The 19,809-nt window shown below is 41.9% G+C and overlaps 1 protein-coding gene across 3 annotated transcripts in view; it reads left to right on the forward strand.

Moving 5' to 3' along the window:
- The window catches only part of LOC123995263 (pleckstrin homology domain-containing family G member 1), a 139,022-nt gene that overhangs the window by 56,991 nt on the left and 62,222 nt on the right, over window positions 1-19,809 (forward strand). The window contains exon 1 of one of the 3 annotated variants that reach the window (XM_046298745.1): window positions 622-971. The exons of 1 other annotated variant lie outside the window; for it this stretch is intronic. Coding sequence is in view for 1 of the 2 variants with exons in the window: in XM_046298744.1 (XP_046154700.1) it covers window positions 10,538-10,547 (10 nt within the window). In the remaining variant the exon portion in view is untranslated. Of the gene's footprint in view, window positions 1-621; window positions 972-10,102; window positions 10,548-19,809 lie in introns of those variants that run through there. One more of the 3 variants, XM_046298744.1, reaches the window with a different exon arrangement.

Here is a 19,809-nt window from a genome sequence, read left to right on the forward strand (position 1 = left end):
GTGTGTGTGTGTGGGGGGAGGGGAGGGGGGAGTGCACGTGTGTGTGTGTGGGGGGGGCACGTGTGGGTGGGACACACGTGTGTGTGTGTGGGTGGGACCGTGTGTGTGTGGGTGGGACCGTGTGTGTGTGGGTGTGAACCTTGTGTGGGTGGGAACCGTGTGTGTGTGTGGGGGTGGGAACCGTGTGTGTGTGTGTGGGGGTGGGAACCGTGTGTGTGTGGGACCGTGTGTGTGTGTGTGTGTGTGTGGGACCGTGTGTGTGTGTGTGTGTGTGTGGGGGGGGGAAGTGTGTGTGTGTGTGTGGGGGGAGGGGAGGGGGAGTGCACGTGTGTGTGTGTGGGGGGGGCACGTGTGGGTGGGACACACGTGTGTGTGTGTGGGTGGGACCGTGTGTGTGTGGGTGGGACCGTGTGTGTGTGGGTGTGAACCTTGTGTGGGTGGGAACCGTGTGTGTGTGTGGGGGTGGGAACCGTGTGTGTGTGGGGGTGGGAACCGTGTGTGTGTGGGACCGTGTGTGTGTGGGACCGTGTGTGTGTGTGTGTGTGGACCGTGTGTGTGAGGGAGGGAGCGTGTGAGGGAGGGAGCGTGATGGAGAGAGCGAGATAGTGAAAGAGAGGCTTCTCTTGCAGCAGTAATTGGTCAGGATGTGGGCTGGCTGGACGAGCGCTCCCTTCTCTCTCCCCTCCCAGTCGGCTCTGCTCCTTTCTGTTCCGCTCCCATCTGCTCACCTCGCTTCTCTCCCCTCTCTCTTTGAGCTGACTGACCTCATAGAGGTGGGGACCTGTCTTTCCACTGACCATCCCAATATACAGAATAGCTCTCTGCTTTAGAGCATGTACCAGTTTTAGTGTGTGTGTGTGAGGCAAAACTTCCCGATGCGTGGAGATGGACCTAAACAGTTAAAGGATACTGGGATATCATCAGCAACTGGCTGCCCAAAGGAAAGACTAGCTGTTGGAACAGTCTCAAAGGTGAGGGTCTTCCTAACGCTGTTGTTCTGTAATATTGCTATATACTGTACACTTGTACTGTGTGACTGAATCAGACTTTGTCAGGGAGATTCACAGCAGAGGTCTTTTTGAAAGTGTGTATCAGTTTTAAAGTAGTGAATTTGTAAGGCTGAATCCCCTGCTAGAGTCTCCTTTACATTAACTCTAGACATGGTTTTCCCCTGCCAGAGTCTCATTTAATCATCATTGTGGTGGTTGATGCGCCTGGGCTGCTCTGATCTGAAAGGACTCTGTCCAAGGTTTTAATTTAGCCTGGAGCTTATGGATCCCTTGGATCTCCCTTTAATTAGATGTCAGTCTATTGGTATTATAGCATCTATCCTCTCTTCTGCAGTTAAGGTAAAGGTGTGTGTGTGTTTGTGTGTCACTGTCTAGTGTCTACTAGTGTCCAACAGTGTATACATCCTTCTGCTTCTCTGAAGCTTCATGTTTGTGTATATGATCATGCGGGGCTGCAGGTTGGCGGGAACAGTATCCCATGTTTAGTGTGCTACGATGTGTGTGTGATGGAGGGTTGTTGTAGTATAATGTATTGAGATGTTAGTGAGTTTTTTTGTCTTGTTTTATTGAAATGGAATGAAGACGTGTGTCTGGATCTTAATGTTCTAATAAGCATTCTATGATTGAAATGTGATTTTGTTTGATGTGGAGGATAATGAAGGATTGATAGGGTTTTGGCCTGTTGTTTTGTCATGTTGAGGTTGTTGTCTGTCAACCTCGGACTCTATCTCACTTTTCGAACTCTAGTGTGTGTGCTTGATTGTGATTGTGGTTGTGTGTGCCCTTATTGTGAGAGGGGTAACTGGGCCATCCAGCCAAACTGCGTCACACACTGAGGAGGACAGAACAACTTGAAAATACTTTGTCTTTGGATCATATTTAGCCTTGATTTATTTTAGCTTCTTACATAATAGAACAGTACTGTTTATGTTTACATTTTGAGTTTCATGAACTCGAAGTTACCAAGGAAATGTGGGTGTTTCATTGAGACGTGTCTGTTCTTACTATGTCCAGGGGGCTGTGTTTAGTTGTGTTGTAATGGTGGGAATAGAGGGTGGAGGAGAGAGGGTGGAGGAGAGGTAGGCCCTTTCACAATCTCTTCCTGCTGGACCCTCATCCTGCATTTTTAATCTGAGTCCAAACACAGCTTCCTCTGTTATGTCCCACCCACACACACACACACACACACACACACACACACACACACACACACACACACACACACACACACACACACACACACACACACACACACACACACACACACACACACACACACACACACACACACACACACACACACACACACACACACACACACACACACACACACACACACACACACATCTCACACATCTCACACACTACCATGTCCAAATGTAAATGGCAGCCTCCTCTCTTTCTTGCCCCTTTTAAGTTCTGTGCCCCAGTTCACTCCTCTCATTTCCACTCCTCTTCCGCCTGTAGTGATTTGTTTACTCATTAAGCCGTTTATGTCAATACTAAACACTATACAAGTTACTACCTTTTATAGTATTGGATGTTGTAGTTTCTATTGTGGTCAAAGAGCTGCTGCTGCTGTTTCAGTGGCAATGCTGTTCGTTGTTGTTGTTTAGTCTCTTATAAGGCAGAAGCTGCTCCTTGTTTTCTTCATGGGTTTTCCAGTTTCTCTGCTCATCCCGAGGGATACCTGCTCTTATAGGAGCTTTATTCACAGTCTGAATTCTGTCCCCCGGACTCAGACATTCCTGGACTTGTCCCGGCACCGTGGCCAGACTGCTGCACGCTGCTCAGGGAATATGGGAAGCTCATAAGGCAGGAATCTTAGGAAAATAAATTAGACACATTATGGAGGCCACCAGGTGGAGGATAGTGCTTTTTAATTTGTCTGTCAGTGATGTAATTTTTTTATTCACTGCTATTTAGATGGACATTAATCGTTCTGAAAACCCATATTAAACTCTGGTTGCACTGTTAGGCTTTAGTTGACAGTATAGTCAAACAGTACAGTCAAATATCAAAAGAGAATGTAAGAAGTGAGGTATGTAGAATGAATGATTGTTGACTTCCCTACAGTGACATTAGGTGAATGTGGACGAGAAGAACGGAGCTTCCCTCAGATCTACAAGTGATCCATCTCTGGGCTGACAGTGTAACAGGGTCACTCCCACTCTATCTAGCCCTCAGTATTGAAACCCTCCTCCTCTGCTCCCCATACTGGTTTACTGTAGAAACACACTGGCCTCATTGTGACTTGCACAGCTGGGAAAACGAAGGAGCTGTCAGGTCGTCTGAGGAAGCGCACACACGCTCACTCTGTGCCGACTGCAATAACAACCACCCCCCTTCCCGTCTATATCACTCCTCCTCTTGGGACAGATGCTAAAGTGCCGAGGGGGTTGGAACGAGCCACTTTTTTCCTTTCGTGCAGAAGTTTTTCACAAAGTTTTGTTTCTCTTGTTTTCAAGCTCTCTGGTCGTGTGTGTGTGATTGAACCCTTACCCCACTCCAAGTGTCTGTCTGTCTTAGTGCTATGAGAAATAGAGGGCTTTATTGACGCTCTGCTCTCGGTGCCTCTCTTCACTCCCTTCCTCAGGCTCGGGGGTGAGCTGCGCGCCAGACTGTTGCCATGGTGACCACAGCGCTATAGCCTCGATCATCCTGGCAACCACACAAACCCTCAAACCCTAAGTGTGTGTGCATGTGTTTGTGGGTGCCCTGTGTTAGCCATGAAGTGGAGAGAGGCCTTGTGATGGGCTGTTTTCAGAAGAATGGTTTTGCTTCTGAAGAGCCAGAGGGAAAGTGCAGGAGTTGTAAAAAGTTATATTAGTTAGGAGGAAACGGGTGTCAGATAGGATAGGCTGTGACTGACTGTAGAGATTGGTCCTTAATGAACTGTCCAGACTTCGGAGCAGGAGCGCTGGTCAATGGTGTTGTGTATTTGCTTAGCCAGGGGGTGCTCGTTATGTGGCAAGGGGAGAAGGCGGTCGGTGTTTGGGGTCAGGGGGAGAGGGGGGAGGAAGAGGCCTTCAAGGGTCAGTGGGTCCCCTTAGTACTAGAGGGGTTGTGCTGCTGGAGATGGACTACTTGGGTTGGGGGCTCTAGTTAGTTCCCACTGAGAATTGGGTTGGGGGCTCTAGTTAGTTCCCACTGAGACGGTTCACTAGTGTTGTATGGTAACCTACTGACCAGTAAGCTGCACTGACCAGTAGGGGGTAGGGGAGGGCAGTATTATTGTATGGTCAGTAAAAGGGGGAGTGTTTAGGGGACGCCCTGCTGCTGGGACCAGTACCTCTCCTCTGAAGAAGGGGGACAAATAGCCGACCTGTGTGTGTGTGTGTGTGCAGCAGCTATTGTCTAAAACGTGTGGTCATTAGCTGGTGTCTGTCCTGACGTGAGCTGAACTGTCCGCAGACTAGGTGATCACTCGTGAAAATTGAAATTAAATATTTGTAACCGTTTGTAATAAACAAATGGTGTTCATTTGGAACATGTGGCAATTACATTGGCTTGTGTGAGTTAAATCTGTAAAATTTGAGAGGGAATTCAATTTGAGTATGACCAAAATCTCATATCCCCGATATAGGTAATTTCATATCCCGATAACGATACATATCGCGATATAGCACATTTTCTGTAAATTCAATGAATAAATAGTTTATATAAAATGACCGTATGTAAAGGCCTATTTCTTATTACATTTTGAATTATACTCAACAAATAAAAAGTACTTACTCATATTTGATTATTTCTCCGTTTATTTAGAACCTTTGTACAAATGTTCAATTAAGCATGTAACAAAATATAAAATATTAATGTATAAAATCTAAAAAGGTAAATAGAAAACATAAAATAAATAGGCCTAAAATGTGAATATGGTCTAAATCATCCGTAGACACTCTCCGTACTGTTTCAGAGGATTCAAGCGTAGGTGGTAAAAGAGGTTAGTGGTGTTTGAGCCTGTTATTAGGACCGGCCTGTGGTATATTTTGCAGAGGACGTTTTTTTTTTTCCATACCCAAATCACGTCCATACGACTGAAGTAGCACCTCTTTTAGGTACGAGTTCTGTGTCTCCGTGCTCTGTGTCACGTTCTCTCCTCCATGTTTGTTTGTGTCGCAAATATCCTTCCACACGGCATGTGTGGATGAACGCAAAGCGTCTGCCAATTGACAAAAAATATTGCCGTAAAGGGTGTGATTTGCGACACAACGAAATAAACCATAGAGCATAATATGAAACGATAGAGGTTTTTCTATCATCACACGGTACATATCACCATATCGCCCAGCCCTAGACGGAGGTAACAACTGGAAGCTGTACAGATAATTTCCTGCAATTCTACACTTTGCCATAGGGTAGAGAGACATTTTTGCAGTTTCAAAGAAAATTTCCTGCAATTCTATACATTTTTCCACGACTTATGCCATGTTAACCCTTTGACGCTTCCGAACACATGGGTGTGATAATTTTACAGTTCTCCCTGCAGCATACTCTCAAAACGGTGTGATTAGAACACTTATTTAGAACGTCCAGTTACGTTTGAGGCAACAGACAGCATTTGAGGTGGCCACCTGTTTTTTTCACAGAAACGTTTTGCACAATGTTGGATACAATGAATTTGTATTAGGATATTTAATTTGTTTTTTATATTTTTGAATGTTTACAGGACAAATTGAATCATTGAATTCATAAATTGAACCTGTTTTTCTTGATTTGAAACGTAATTGAATGAATATTGCATTCAGTTTAAAATCAAATGTAAATATAATTGAATATTCAAATTCAATATTTATATATTCACTTTCAATATGATATTGCATTCATTGTCTGTGTATCAAGTTTACAAACCATAATTTCAATTTAATCAAAGTTTCATACAGTTGAAGTCGGAAGTTTACATACACCTAAGCCAAAAACATTTTAACTCAGTTTTTCACAATTCCTGACATTTAATCATAGTAAAAATTCCCTTTTTTAGGTCAGTTAGGATCACCACTTTATTTTAAGAATGTGAAATGTCAGAATAATAGTAGAGAATGATTTATTTCAGCTTTTATTTCTTTCATCACATTCTTAGTGGTTCAGAAGTTTACATGCACTCAATAAGTATTTGGAATCTTTGTTTTTATGGAGGTTTTGGAGCAGTGGCTTCTTCCTTGCTGAACGGCCATTCAGGTTATGTCGATATAGGACTCGTTTTAATGTGGATATAGATACTTTTGTACCTGTTTCCTCAATCTTCACAAGGTCCTTTGCTGTTGTTCTGGGATTGATTTGCACTTTTCGCACCAAGTAAGTTCCTCTCTAGGAGACAGAACGCCTCTCCTTCCTCAGTGGTATGACTGCTGCATGGTCCGATGGTGTTTATACATGCGTACTATTGTTTGTACAGATGAACGTGGTACCAGGTGTTTGGAAATGGCTCCCAAGGATGAACCAGACTTGTGGAGGTTTTTTTCTGAGGTCTTGGCTGATTTCTTTTGATTTTCCCATGATGTCAAGCAAAGAGGCACTGAGTTTGAAGGTAGGCCTTGAAATACATCCACAGGTACACCCCCAATTGACTCAGATGATATCAATCGGAATCTTCTAAAGCCATGACATTTTCTGGATTTTTCCCAAGCTGTTTAAAGGCACAGTCAACTTAGTGTATGTAAACTTCTGACCCACTGGTAATGTGATACAGTGAATTATAAGTTAAATAATCTGTCTGCAAACAATTGTTGGAGAAATTACTTGTGTCATGCACAAAGTAGATGTCCTAACCAACTTGCCAAATCTATAGTTTAACAAGAAATTTGTGGAGTGGTTGAAAAACGAGTTTTACTGAATCCAAGCTAAGTGTATGTAAACTTCCGACTTCAACTGTGTAACTTCTCATACTGGTACTTTGCCAGTCAGGAAAGGTAGAGCTGAACAGATAGAATCAAACACTTACTATGGTAAACAGAAACGTATGGCAGTTTCTGAAGCCAATGTGGCATGTTGAATTCAATTTCTTAAGATGAATATGACTCTAGCATTTGAACCATTTTGGCGATGAGTTATTATGACCCCATTCCTGAACGCTAAGACTCTCTGGCGCTTGGATGTGCGTTCTGTTTCCCTCTATGATGATCACAGGCCAAGTTAGAAGAGTGTCACAGAAAAACGCAATTTGTCCCCAATGAGAATGAGTATGACCCCATTTAGTCGTCTGGTCGATTGTTTGGTCAATAGGCTGTTGGTTGACCAAGATCTGATTGTATTTTCTTAACTTACCACCACTGTGGAGCTTCTCAAAGTAATTTTTTCTTCACCTCAAACAGCAAGTAAACAGTCTGTTTTTACACCCATTGAGAGTGACAGTAGTTCCTCAACGTAGCCTATTTGAAATATCTTTCTAGCTCTCTTTTGACAACCGCTTGGTGGTAAAGGGAGAAAAAATGTAATGCTCTGATCCAGGGGAAATGTCATAAAATAGGCCTACCCGATTACTTATTCTTTGGGTAAATGTCCTACAGCTATGTCTATCCTGTCTGGAGCTCTGTTGCAGGAAACTCTGGGGAGGCCCAGAATATTTATACAATGTTGCAAGTTTGCTCCTGCCAGCATCAGGCCAGACCAAAGTTAATAGTGGATACAGTACAATGTTTCAAGTTCCTTGCAGACAGGCCATGCGTATGTATCCAATGTGATTTCTAGGATATTTATTTTTATCAGGCTTCAATGTTTTTATTTGTTGGCTTTATGTAGACTATTTTTACCTAGTTGGCAATAGAAGCTAATTTTAGAATTTGGATTAACCGCATGATAATGATTTTGAGAGAGCTGGGTAGCCTATTATCGAGCTGCAACTTCAGGAGCGTAACAGCAGAATCTGCTAAGGCCAGCAGGAGAAGGAGGGTCGGAAACAGCCTAACCAGAAGAGAAATACTATCTTGATCTCTGGCTCCCTTTTTGAGTAATTTGTGTCTTAATTATTTAATCAGAATGTGCTTAAAGCATCAGACAAGCTCAGTAGCCTATATATTGTTGATTTGACTAAAACACACGCGTGTATGTGTGTGTGTGTTGGGAAAAATACATGTTTAAATTCTACCTATCAATTGGTCGAAAGGACATACAACTCTAGGTCGAATAAGATTTAGTCGGGGACAGCTCTAATAAGATATAGTTGTCTAGCACCAATGTAACTGACTGGGTTCAAAATCAGGCCTACTGCACAACAACACTTTCTGTGGCAGAAGGATCTGTGCACCCCATTTAATGAGTGCAACAGAGGTGCTGATGAGTAGCCTCATAATTACCAGACTGATTACCGTGTGTAGCGAACCATTCATGTAAGCTCGCGGGGTGGATGTAAGTTGGCTGGCATTACTTCAGAAATGTCCAATTTGTAAGTCGCTCTGGATAAGAGCGTCTGCTAAATGACTTAAATGTAAATGTAAATGTCAGGCCGTCTCACGAGGCTGTTTATTTATTTACTAATTTATTTCACTTTTATTTAAGCACATAGGCCAGTTGAGAACACGTTCTCATTTACAACTGCTACATAGCCAAGATAAAGCAAAGCAGTGCGACAAAAACAACACAGTTACACATGGGATAAACAAACGTACAGTCAATAACACAATAGAAAAATAAAATATACAGTGTGCGCAAATGTAGTAAGATTAGGGAGGTAAGGAAATAAATAGGCCATAGTAATTCATTACAATTTAGCATTAACACGAGTGATAAATGTGTAGATGATGATGTGCAAGTAGAGATTAGAGGTCGACCGACTAATCAGAATGGCCGATTTAATTATGCCGATTTTTAATCGGCAGCGGCTTTTTTTGGTCCTCCAATAATCGGTATCGGCTTTTTTGGTCCTCCAATAATCGGTATCGGGGTGTTGTCTGGTTTTGAATCTGAATTTAGAGAACTGAATTAAAAAACTGAATCTGAATGCTTCTGAGAAGTTGAATATACATGTCTGAAACTTGGATAAACTTGAAATTATAGTATGTAAACTTGATACACAGAAAATGTATGCAATACCTACCATATTGAAAATTAATTTATAAATATTGAACTTGAATATTCAATTAATAGACTTTTAGAACTGAATGAAATATTCAGTTTCAGATCATGAAGTACAAGTTATATTTCTGGATTCAATTTTTGCATTACAAATAAATACATATTACATTCAAATTCAATATCCTAATACAAATTCTAACTGATGAAATTCAAATACAGTTTCTGTTGTCACTGAAATCGCACCATAGGGGTAGTGGTGTTTCTGTGCTGTAGGCCTACATTGTATGCCCTCCCGATTTTGATACAAATCATCATGATATCATTCTGCCAGGTAGATCTACTTTGCAGTCAACATTTATTGGGAAGGTTTGTTGGGAAAGAAATATTCATTCTAACATCGCATGATGACTGCATTGCGCATTGCAAAGTTTCAACCAAGACTTCGGACCAAACTTTTTCATTGCCTGGCCATCATACCCATTGTTGCCTTAGATGGCATTTACTGGTAAGTTGAAACGTCTTTCCAATCCTACCGATGTTGTTCACTATTCTACTTTGACACATCAGTCGGGATTAAGAAGTGAGTATACGCAATGCCCACTTAAATAAAATATATCCCCCCACCATTGGTACTTGCCCGATTTGATAATTCAACCATGATTACTACAAGTTTATATAGCTGGCTAGACTAATTTAACCAATCTCAAGTAATTTTTCCTGACATGGACTAATTGAGTCACTGTCAGATACTGACATATCAAGAGAAACTGCTGATACACAACCCCATTTCGAATTTGCACCTTGTATATTCTACTATTCTAACTCTCAACAGAGACAATTGAGACCCCGATTGAGTTCCCCAAAACATTTTGGTGGTCATGGGCCCCCTAGCGGCGAGGGCCCTAAGTGACCGCTAATGTCACTTATATCTGGTGCCGGCCCTGGAGAGGGCACTTACTGTGGAACTCCGGTCCTTGTACTTTGCTGTGGGAGAGAGGGGAGGAGTCAGGGGAGGGGAAAACCCAGTGGGGAGGGAACAGGGGAGAGCAAAGGCCATTCACTCTGATGCACACACAGAGATATACAGACACATATGTGCTACCACTAGAGAGAGAGAAAGAGAAATGTAGGCTGTCTGAAAGAGCGACCGAGAGCCCAATGAGAGACCGTTTTAGCAAGCCAGCAAAGGAGAAAGAGAGAGAAAGCTATACAGAGCATCAGACAGAAAGAATAGGATAGCAAAAGTGGTCAGCTGCTACACCATTAAGAGGTCTGTGTGATAGGTGGCAGAGTGAGTGTGTTGGGAGCAGCGGACTGCACGCTTGCTCCCTGAAGAAGGAAATGTATCGGGCTGACTGAATGTGAGGTGTGCTGTGGGAATTCTGCTGGCTGCGGGAACTGGGAATACTGCGATCAGAATAGTCTGCTCCCTGTGCATATGTGAATTTTCCTGGACTATTGTTTTCTTTCAAATCTTTCACTCCTGTTATTTTTGCTAAAGGAAATTCAAAGCCATTATGCCAACTGGTAAGCAGAATTTATTTCAGGTATTTCTAATGTAGACTGTTTTATGTCCTAGGCCATTTGAGAGCTCAACATCAGTTTGTTTTGTATGGTAAAAAAATGCCTAGATATATATATATTTTTCCTCGGGTGTTTGATCTGCAGTCAAAGGTGCAACAGAGTTTAGATTTCCTTATCTTTCATGTAATTATTATTATTTTTTTGTGGTAAACTGGGGTCCTTGTGGTTAATTGAAAGTCTTTGAAGGTGACTGCCTTGATGGTGTGTCTGGTAGGAATGAGTACTCCTGTTCATGTTTTTATTCACATGGATGTAAGAGCTGGCTCTGTTTTAGTTCCACATCTAATTCTTGCTCTGGTAAAGGTAATTTGAATGAAACTTGTATTGTGTGCTTTTGTCGTCCTTGTTTGTTTGTTTGTTAGTTGTGTGTTGTATCTAGCCCTCTTAATGCTGTCAGTTGTGGTTGTGTGTTGGCTCCTTTTGTGTGTTGGTGTGATATCTTCTCCCAGCTGACACTGTTGTGTGAAGTATGTGTGACCTATATGTCGAATGGTTCTCTCCCTATGCTGTGATCAGTGTTTTCTAGTTTTCCTGCTGAGGCAGTTGAAAGGAACATGTTTGCTTTTTCGCAGGGTTGTTGGTTCTTGTTCTTGTTGTTATTCCATTGCAGATTACGAGTGATAATTTCAAATTCAGATCATCCTTAATTCCTCTCCTGTAATTTCTCCCCCACAGACGTTGTTTGTAGGTAGAGCCTATTCTCAATGATTTGAGAGGTGGAGATACAGTTGAAGTCGGAGGTTTACATACACCTTAGCCAAATACATTTAAACTAAATTTTTCTAAATTCCTGACATTTCATCCTAGTAAAAATTCCCTGTTTTAGGTCAGTTAGGATCACCACTTTATTTTAAGAATGTGAAATGTCAGAATAATAGTAGAGCGGATGATTTCAGCTTTTATTTCTTTCATCACATTCCCAGTGGGTCAGAAGTTTACATGCTACCAAATACTAATTGGGTGTATTGCCTTTAAATTCTTTAACTTGGGCCAAACTTTTTGGGTAGCCTTCCACAACCTTCACACAATAAGTTTGGAATTTTGGCCCATTCCTTCTGACGGAGTTGGTGTAACTGAGTCTGGTTTGTAGGCCTCCTTGCTCGCACACGCTTTTTCAGTTCGGCCAACAATTTTTCTATAGGATTGAGGTCAGGGTTTTATGATGGCCACTCCAATACCCTGACTTTGTTGTCTTTAAGCCATTTTGCCACAACTTTGGAAGTATGCTTGGGGTCATTGTCCATTTGGAAAAACCATTCGCGACCAAGCTTTAACTTCCTGACTGATGTCTTGAGATGTTGCTTCAATATATCCACATAATTTTCCTGCCTCATGTTGCCATCTATTTTGTGAAGTGCACCAGTCCCTCCTGCAGCAAAGCACCCCACAACACGATGCTGCCTCCCCCCGTGCTTCATGGTTGGGATGGTGTTCTTCGGCTTGCAAGCCTCTGCATTTTCCCTCCAAATAAAACGGTGGTCATTTTGGCTGAACAGTTCTATTTTTGTTTCATCAGACCAGAGGACATTTCTCCAAAAAGTTCAATCTTTGTCCCCATATGCAGTTGCAAACCGTAGTCTGGCTTTTTATGGCGGTTTTGGAGCAGTGGCTTCTTCCTTGCTGAGTGCTTTCAGGTTATGTCGATATAGGACTCGTTTTACTGTGGATATAGATACTTTTGTACCTGTTTCCTCCATCTTCACAAGTTCCTTTGCTGTAGTTCTGGGATTGATTTGCACTTTTCGCACCAAAGTACGTTCATCTCTAGGAGACAGAACGCATCTCCTTCCTGAGCGGTATGACGGCTGCATGGTCCCATGGTGTTTATACTTGCGTACTATTGTTTGTACAGATGAACGTGGTACCTTCAGGCATTTGGAAATTGCTCCCAATGATGAACCGGACTTGTGGAGGTCTACAATTTTTTTTTCTGAGGTTTTGGCTGATTTCTTTTGATTTTCCCATGATGTCAAGCAAAGAGGCACTGAGTTTGAAGGTAGGACTTGAAATACATCCACAGGTACACCTCCAATTGACTCAAATAGGCTAATTTACTATCAGAAGCTTCTAAAGCCATGACATAATTTTCTGGAATTCTCCAAGCTGTTTATTAAAGGCACAGTCAACTTAGTGTATGTAAACTTATGACCCACTGGAATTGTGATATAGTGAAATAATCTGTCTAAACAACTGTTGGAAAAATTACTTGTCATGCACAAAGTAGATGTCCTAACAGACTTGCCAAAACTATAGTTTGCTAATAACCAAACATTTGTTGTTGTTGTTGAAAAACAAGTTTTACTGACTCCAAGCTAAGTGTATGTAAACGTCCGACTTCAACTGTATATGCGGTATAGATACTTTCCTGTCAGTCAATGGAAGAAGCTTCTCACCGAGGTTGTTGACAGAAGTTTATACTCAAATAATGTTTTCTGTGTAAAAGTGTCTGTTTGCTAAATTGACATGGAGTTATTTCCATGCAATGTTTCTATGTAGAGTTTATTTTTTGCATGGGCCATTAATGAGCTATGTCAGTGGTGTAGTGCCTGGAGAAGTGTGTACTCTAATTTAGCAAAAAAATAATCCTAACCGGCTCGTCCGGCAAAGGGAAGGCCAACCCAACCTGTACTTTGCAAGTAGGCTAATAGTAGGCCTCCAATTGAAACCCACATTAGGCTGTCAGTTAAGTCAGAAATTCAGAGGTTTTTAAAAACAACAAAATTGGGTGTTCTAAGTCCACAACAATGCGTGAACCACATCGGGATGACTTGAGGTCTGGGGAAAAAGACATTTTTATTTTTCATGTAGTTTCCCTTTAATTAAACTGTGCTGCAGGCACCTAGCAATGTTGTGTGGTTAGTATTGTTTCTGTAGCGCACATGAGATGGAGTTTGCAAAATAAATGGACACTGGATTGATGCAAATAATCATGGTATCATTCTGCCAGGTAGGCATAGGCTACTTTGTAGTTTGTGAACATTTAATAAAGATGGTTTCTGGGAAAGCCTTTCCATCTACCAGAAGATGGTTAGGTCTATTATTAGCATCACTATTTTTTTCCTGTTCATTGAATGAAACCTGGATATTTTACTTCATATTATGAGGCATGTCTTTGCTTCAAAGTAACCTATAGCAAAAATACCACCATAGAAACATGGCGGCAATTATTTTCTTGTATACGCTGTCCTGTTATTTCATTGTCTGGCAGCCAAAGACATTATGCTAGTCATATATCAACCCATAATAGTTCATTCATCTTTAGATCTTCCCTCTTTCTAAATTTATAGCAGATATTTCCATCTCTGTCTATGAAACTGCTTGCAACCGCTTGTATGTGCATGGTGTTTTCCCGCAATTGCATTTTGTAACATTTCCGTGAAGCCCCACTGGCCGTGTGCCTATTGCTGCTCTTACAATGTGAAGAAATATTAGTTTATCAACATTTTAAGCTAAACATTCTGATCTGTTCCATCAACGTTATTAATTGATACGGCCTATTCCACCACCACACTACTTCGATACGCATCGTGGGGATTAAGAAGTGAGTATATGCAATGCCGTATACTTGTGTATACCCATAACTACACTATTGGGCTATGTTGACTCTCTTTTTAAATGGTGTGTTATTTAATTTCTCCATCTCTGCTCTCCTGGTATCTCAGAGGGCTTTTTGTTAGTTGGTGTGTGTTGGTTTCCTCTCCATACCGGACTGTCTGTCTGTTTGACAAAGTAGCTGTTTGGGTAGGGCTGAAATGCCATTCTGCAGCCCATGACCCAAATTAGAGCCCTCAGGGGTGGCAGGAAGGGCGTGAGGGGTTGAGGCAGGGGGGCTAGAGGGGGGCATAATTACTATTGAGAGGCTCAGTGGACAATACACCACCAACCTACCCAAGCTCAGTAGGACATCTGCCCCCATACTTAGCTAGCTAGAGGGTGGGAGGTCAATTTGGGTGAAATTGCTCAAACAAATCAATATCTTCCCCTTTCACCCTCAAAGCTCTCATGTCTATTGGTGTGTGTATTGTTAAAAGAGAGGTAGGGAGGCTGTGGATGACAAGCACAGGCTAGTGGGACAATGCAGACATTAATAATGTGGGAAGTTGTAAGGGATACTAGTGAGAGAGAGAGAAGTGAAAATCTATGTCAGGCTTGATGAGCGGGAGGGATAGGATAGGAACGCAACTATTTCAGTTCCTATGGTGTGGATTTCTGTGGGGTGGTGAGATCCAATCACTTTTGAGAATAAGCCCAGTATGTCACATAGTCCTAGGAAGGGCGAGAGTGTGCCAGGGGGCTTGTTGGTGTCCCAAAGGTGTTTGTGTGTGTCTGTTTGAATAAAAGGGGGTGTTAGTGGACTTTTCCCCACAGCAACTCTCTCTCGCCCTCTCCGCTTTCAGCTATACCACCCCCAACCCCCCTGAGCCCTTTCCCACTGTTTTAATAACACAGAATTAACACTATACTAATGTGTCCATACTGTTATTTTCATGTTATAGACACTACTAAGATACGAGGTGTTCATATGTTATACACACTATACAGTGCATTCAGAAAGTATTCAGTCCCCTTGACTTTTTACACATTTTGTTACGTTACAACGCTATTCCAAAAATTGATTAAATAAAGGTTTTCCCTCATCAATCTGCACACCATACCCCATAATGACAAAGCGAAAACAGGTTTGTAGAATAAATAAATGTATTAAAAATAAAAACAGATTCAGACCCTTTTTTATGAGGCTCCAAATTGAGCTTGGGTGCATCCTTTTCCATTGATCATCCTTGATGTTTTTACAACTTGATTGGAGTCCACCTGTGGTAAATTTAATTGATTGGACATGATTTGGAAAGGCACACACCTGTCTGTATAAGGTCCCACAGTTGACAATGCATGTCAGAGCAAAAACCAAGCCATGAGCTCAAAGGAATTGTCCGTAGAGCTCAGAGACAGGATTGTGTCAGCACAGATCTGGGGAAGCGTACCAAAACATTTCTGCACCATTTGAAGGTCTCCAAGAACACAGTGCCCTCCATCATTCTTAAATGGAAGCCGTTTGGAACCACCAAGACTCTTCCTAGAACTGGCTGCCCGGCCAAACTGAGCAATCTGGGGTGAAAGAACTTGGTCAAATACCAATGGTTACTCTGACAGAGCTCCAGAGTTCCTCTGTGGAGATGGCAAAACCTTCCAGAAGGATAACCATCTCTGCAGCACTCCACCAATCAGGCTGATATGGTAGAGGGGCCAGACAGAAGCCACTCCTCAGTAAAAGGCACATGACAGCCCGCTTGGAATTTGCCAAAAGGCACCTAAAGGACTCTGACCTTGAGAAACAAGGTCTGATGAAACCAAGATTGAACTCTTTGCCCTGAATGCCAAGCGTCTTGTCTGGAGGAAACTTGGCACCATTCTTATGGTGAAGCATGGTGGTGGCAGCATCATGCTGCAGGGATGTTTTTCAGTGGCAAGGACTGGGAGACTAGTCAGGATCAAGTAAAAGATTAACTAAGAAAAGTACAGCGAGATCCTTGATCCTCAAATCCAGGCTGTATCACATCCAGCCGTGATTGGGAGTCTTATATGGCGGCGCACAATTTGGCCCAGCCTCGTCCGGGTTTGGCCTGGGTAGGCCGTCATTGTAAATAAGAATTTGTTCTTAACTAACTGACTTTCCTAGTTAAGCAAAGGTCACACACACTACCATAGTTATTTTGTTGCCATTTATTTTGTTGGCATTATGTCCCCATTTACCAGTAAAACCATAATCAAAACCTATTTCTTTCACGTACTTGGAATGCCGCTTGGGTCCATTTGATGTGTCAAATAAGCTTGTTGACCAATCAGGACCTGAATATGCACATCACATAATAATTTAACACATTCATACATTTTTTTACGTAGTTATTACACTCACTCGTATTTCATATGTCACAACGATTCATCGATACCTATGCTATGATGTTGGTAAAGTTGTCTCGGGCACCTATAGTATTGGTCATTAAAAAAAAAAAAAACTTAGCTCATGGATGCAATCAATGTTATTCCCCAAAAACATAGCAAAACGCTATATAGTTAGCTAGCTACACTTATTATTTGATTAATGGTGGTCGGACCCATCTATGTGAAGCTAGCCACAATAGTGGACTTTGTTGTTATCCTTCAAAACAAATGTATGTAATTGACAGTGATGCAAATGAATACAAATAGTAGAATTATGCCGCAGTTAAATAGATCAAGCTAAACGAGGTTGGAATGTTATATAAAAATCAACAAAAGACGATTTGTTGATTTGACAAATCTGTTGAAATCACGCTGGATGTATTATACTTTAGAATTGCATTGGGGCATACTTATTTCACTGCATAGCCTTACCTATTGGTTGTGGATCAATGACATGGGTTATCAGTCTACTCAGTGACACCCAGAGAACTTTAGCGTTGTAGCGGGACTCTGTGAATTGAGCCACATTTATTGCCATCCCATGTGTATTGAACACTATTCCTGAGGAAAAACAATACTGCGTGGATGTTTTAGAGTCTGATAATTCTGAGGAGGATGTTGGGAAAAAAATATATTGGGTATTGAGTAAACTGACACCCAATTTCATTGATCCCCAATCCTTAGGTAAAACTGTACACTGCAATATGAATGTCAATACACACAATGGGCTGACTGGGGAGGTGATTTCACAGTCACAGTCCCGCGACAAGAGCTACAACGCTAATAATTGCATAGACTCTTCACAGCCATTTCATTGCTTCACGTTCCAACCTTGTTTAACATGATCTAGTCTAAATATGGCAAGACAACACCAATTTGTAACATTTCGCATCCCTTTCAAATGAGGTACGTTTATTTTGAAGGCAAATCGCAAATTCCACTAATGATTTAGGAATCCTTATTGTGTCTAGCTTTACAACACACAACGCAGTCCAGTAGAGCCTCACTAGCCAGATGAAGCTAGCTGGCTGCTTATGACATTAACTTTGGGCAACAGGGTTAAGTAGCTGGCTAGCTATTTATTTTCATGAACTGAAGTTCAATTTCAATAGGCGAACAAATGCCTACCCAGCTAATACTTACAATGATTTCTAAATCGTTCCTAAGAATAATGAAAATGACTGCAGTTTCTACTGGTCATTGTTTTCATGGTGGTTGTATTGGAGCTAGCTAGATAACAAACTAAAGCTAGCTACCCCAGAAGTTGTGGTCGATGAATTAATGCTTTATTATCAACGTGGTATTGTAAACACATCGTTCGTGGCCGGTTTTTGCTTGTCTGCAGGCTTTTTTGTACAGCTTTGACAGTGCTACTGATAGTAGTGGCGCTTGGCTTGCACGTGCACATTCAGAACACACAACATTATTTAATAGAACCGTGTTATTTGACGAGTCAAATTAAAAGCGTATTTAATGCGTCAAAGTGTAATTTGACGTGTATATTTTTGACACGCGAAGACCCAAACGGTGTTCCATAGTATGGAGTGAAGCAAATAGCAGTGACGCTATTCATGTGTAACTCCGGTAGGCGAAAGCCAACATTGTCCACGGTTGTCAAGGGCAAAGAACTCAAAAGTGGAAATCTTTGGAATTATCTCGCTGAAATGTTATTACTCTTTCAAATGACTGCTCGACTTGTTGATTGCTCGAGGTTTTCTGTGGCATCAGAAAACCTACCACAAATTTTCTGTGGCATCAGTATCATCTCTAGTGTTTAGTCATGACAAGGCCCTCTTCAGGTTGAAATACTGTCGTGCAGATGTTGTTGTTGTTGCAACATGCTCATGCAGAGCCAAAGCATTAAGTGTGGAATGTAAAAAAAAAAAAAAAAGTTTTTAAATTACCCACTCCGACACACGCACATGCAATCTCTGAAATTCACTATTATTCTCTCTTCCGCTCTCAGGTGTGTGTCGGGTATCCTCTCTCCTACTCTCAATATTCCTTCTGTTCCTTTTGGATTCATTGGGCTGCAGTGTGAAATCCTGAGTGACACTTTAAGTTGTTAAATGTCGGTGAAGATCAGCCCTGCATCTCTATCAGAGAGAGACACTTGGAGGACAATATTTCAGAGCCAGAGAGAGAAGAGTGGATCCACTCTGAGGTGTTTACTAGATCCATACTAGCCTAAATATCCTGATAGGTTGTAGATAAGTCTAATAGTGCAACACCAGGTTAAACTTTCAAGGGAGGACTCCGAACAGTGGGGGGGGGGGCATTTGTGACTATTTTTTTCTCTCGTGTTCTCTCCCTCTGGGGTTAGTCCTTATCTGATTGAATCACATTTAAAACCGTTACCATAAAGTTGCGGAGGTGGAGAGACTGTTGTAACTCACGGAAACGCCTTTGGCCTATTACAGCTACTCATGTCCCTATGAGTGTCCTCTACCCAATACACACCCCACCTTGGGCACTATTTGTACTTGGATGTTGTTGTTACTTGTTTTTGTTTGTGTTCAACTCTCTTATTGCAGACATGTCAGACACCATACATAATGATTGACTGTCACCACAGATTTAGTGCAATGAGTAGAGGGCAGTAAACAATTGTGTGGCATAGACACTGCTACCAGTTGGCACTGTTCTTCTCTATTGTCCATGCGGCAAACAAGAACACACAAGGTTGATGGAAGGGGAATGTGTGGTCAGACCCTGCCCAGTCAGAGGTGCTCCTCTCTGGGGTTAAGAAACCACATTTGGCCCCTTTGTGAGAAAAGGGCTGGAATTTATTCTGACTTGATTAAGAACCCAGTCCCAGATTCTCTCTACTTTCTCTGTTGTCCCTCTATATATAGTAGCTCTATGTATAGACCGACCCCCGACTCCTTGGTATGACAGGACAGCACCTCATGGATTCATCTTGACAAGATCCGGGTGAAATCCCCTTTAACCTCTGATGACCAAGCTATGAGAGGAGAGGTCTGTCCATGGCACTCTTACGGCTCCCACAGCACTCCTTTAGCACTTCATATCAATATCAGAGTTGTTTATCTGTCATATAGCTCATATAAAGTTTATGGACTTAAGATTTTAAGTGACAGTTGTGATTGACATGTTGTTTAGTAGTGTAAGAGAACTCTTAGTGTGGGTGAACATCTAGAGATTTGAGAAAGTGAACTAGGCTTGGCCCACTCATGTTCTCTGCATTCTATGTGCCCTTGTCTGTAAGTATATATGCTCTGCTGTGTGTGTATATTTTAATTTG

This window comes from Oncorhynchus gorbuscha, linkage group LG14 (genome assembly GCF_021184085.1).
Source record: "Oncorhynchus gorbuscha isolate QuinsamMale2020 ecotype Even-year linkage group LG14, OgorEven_v1.0, whole genome shotgun sequence".
Taxonomy (NCBI): domain Eukaryota; kingdom Metazoa; phylum Chordata; class Actinopteri; order Salmoniformes; family Salmonidae; genus Oncorhynchus; species Oncorhynchus gorbuscha.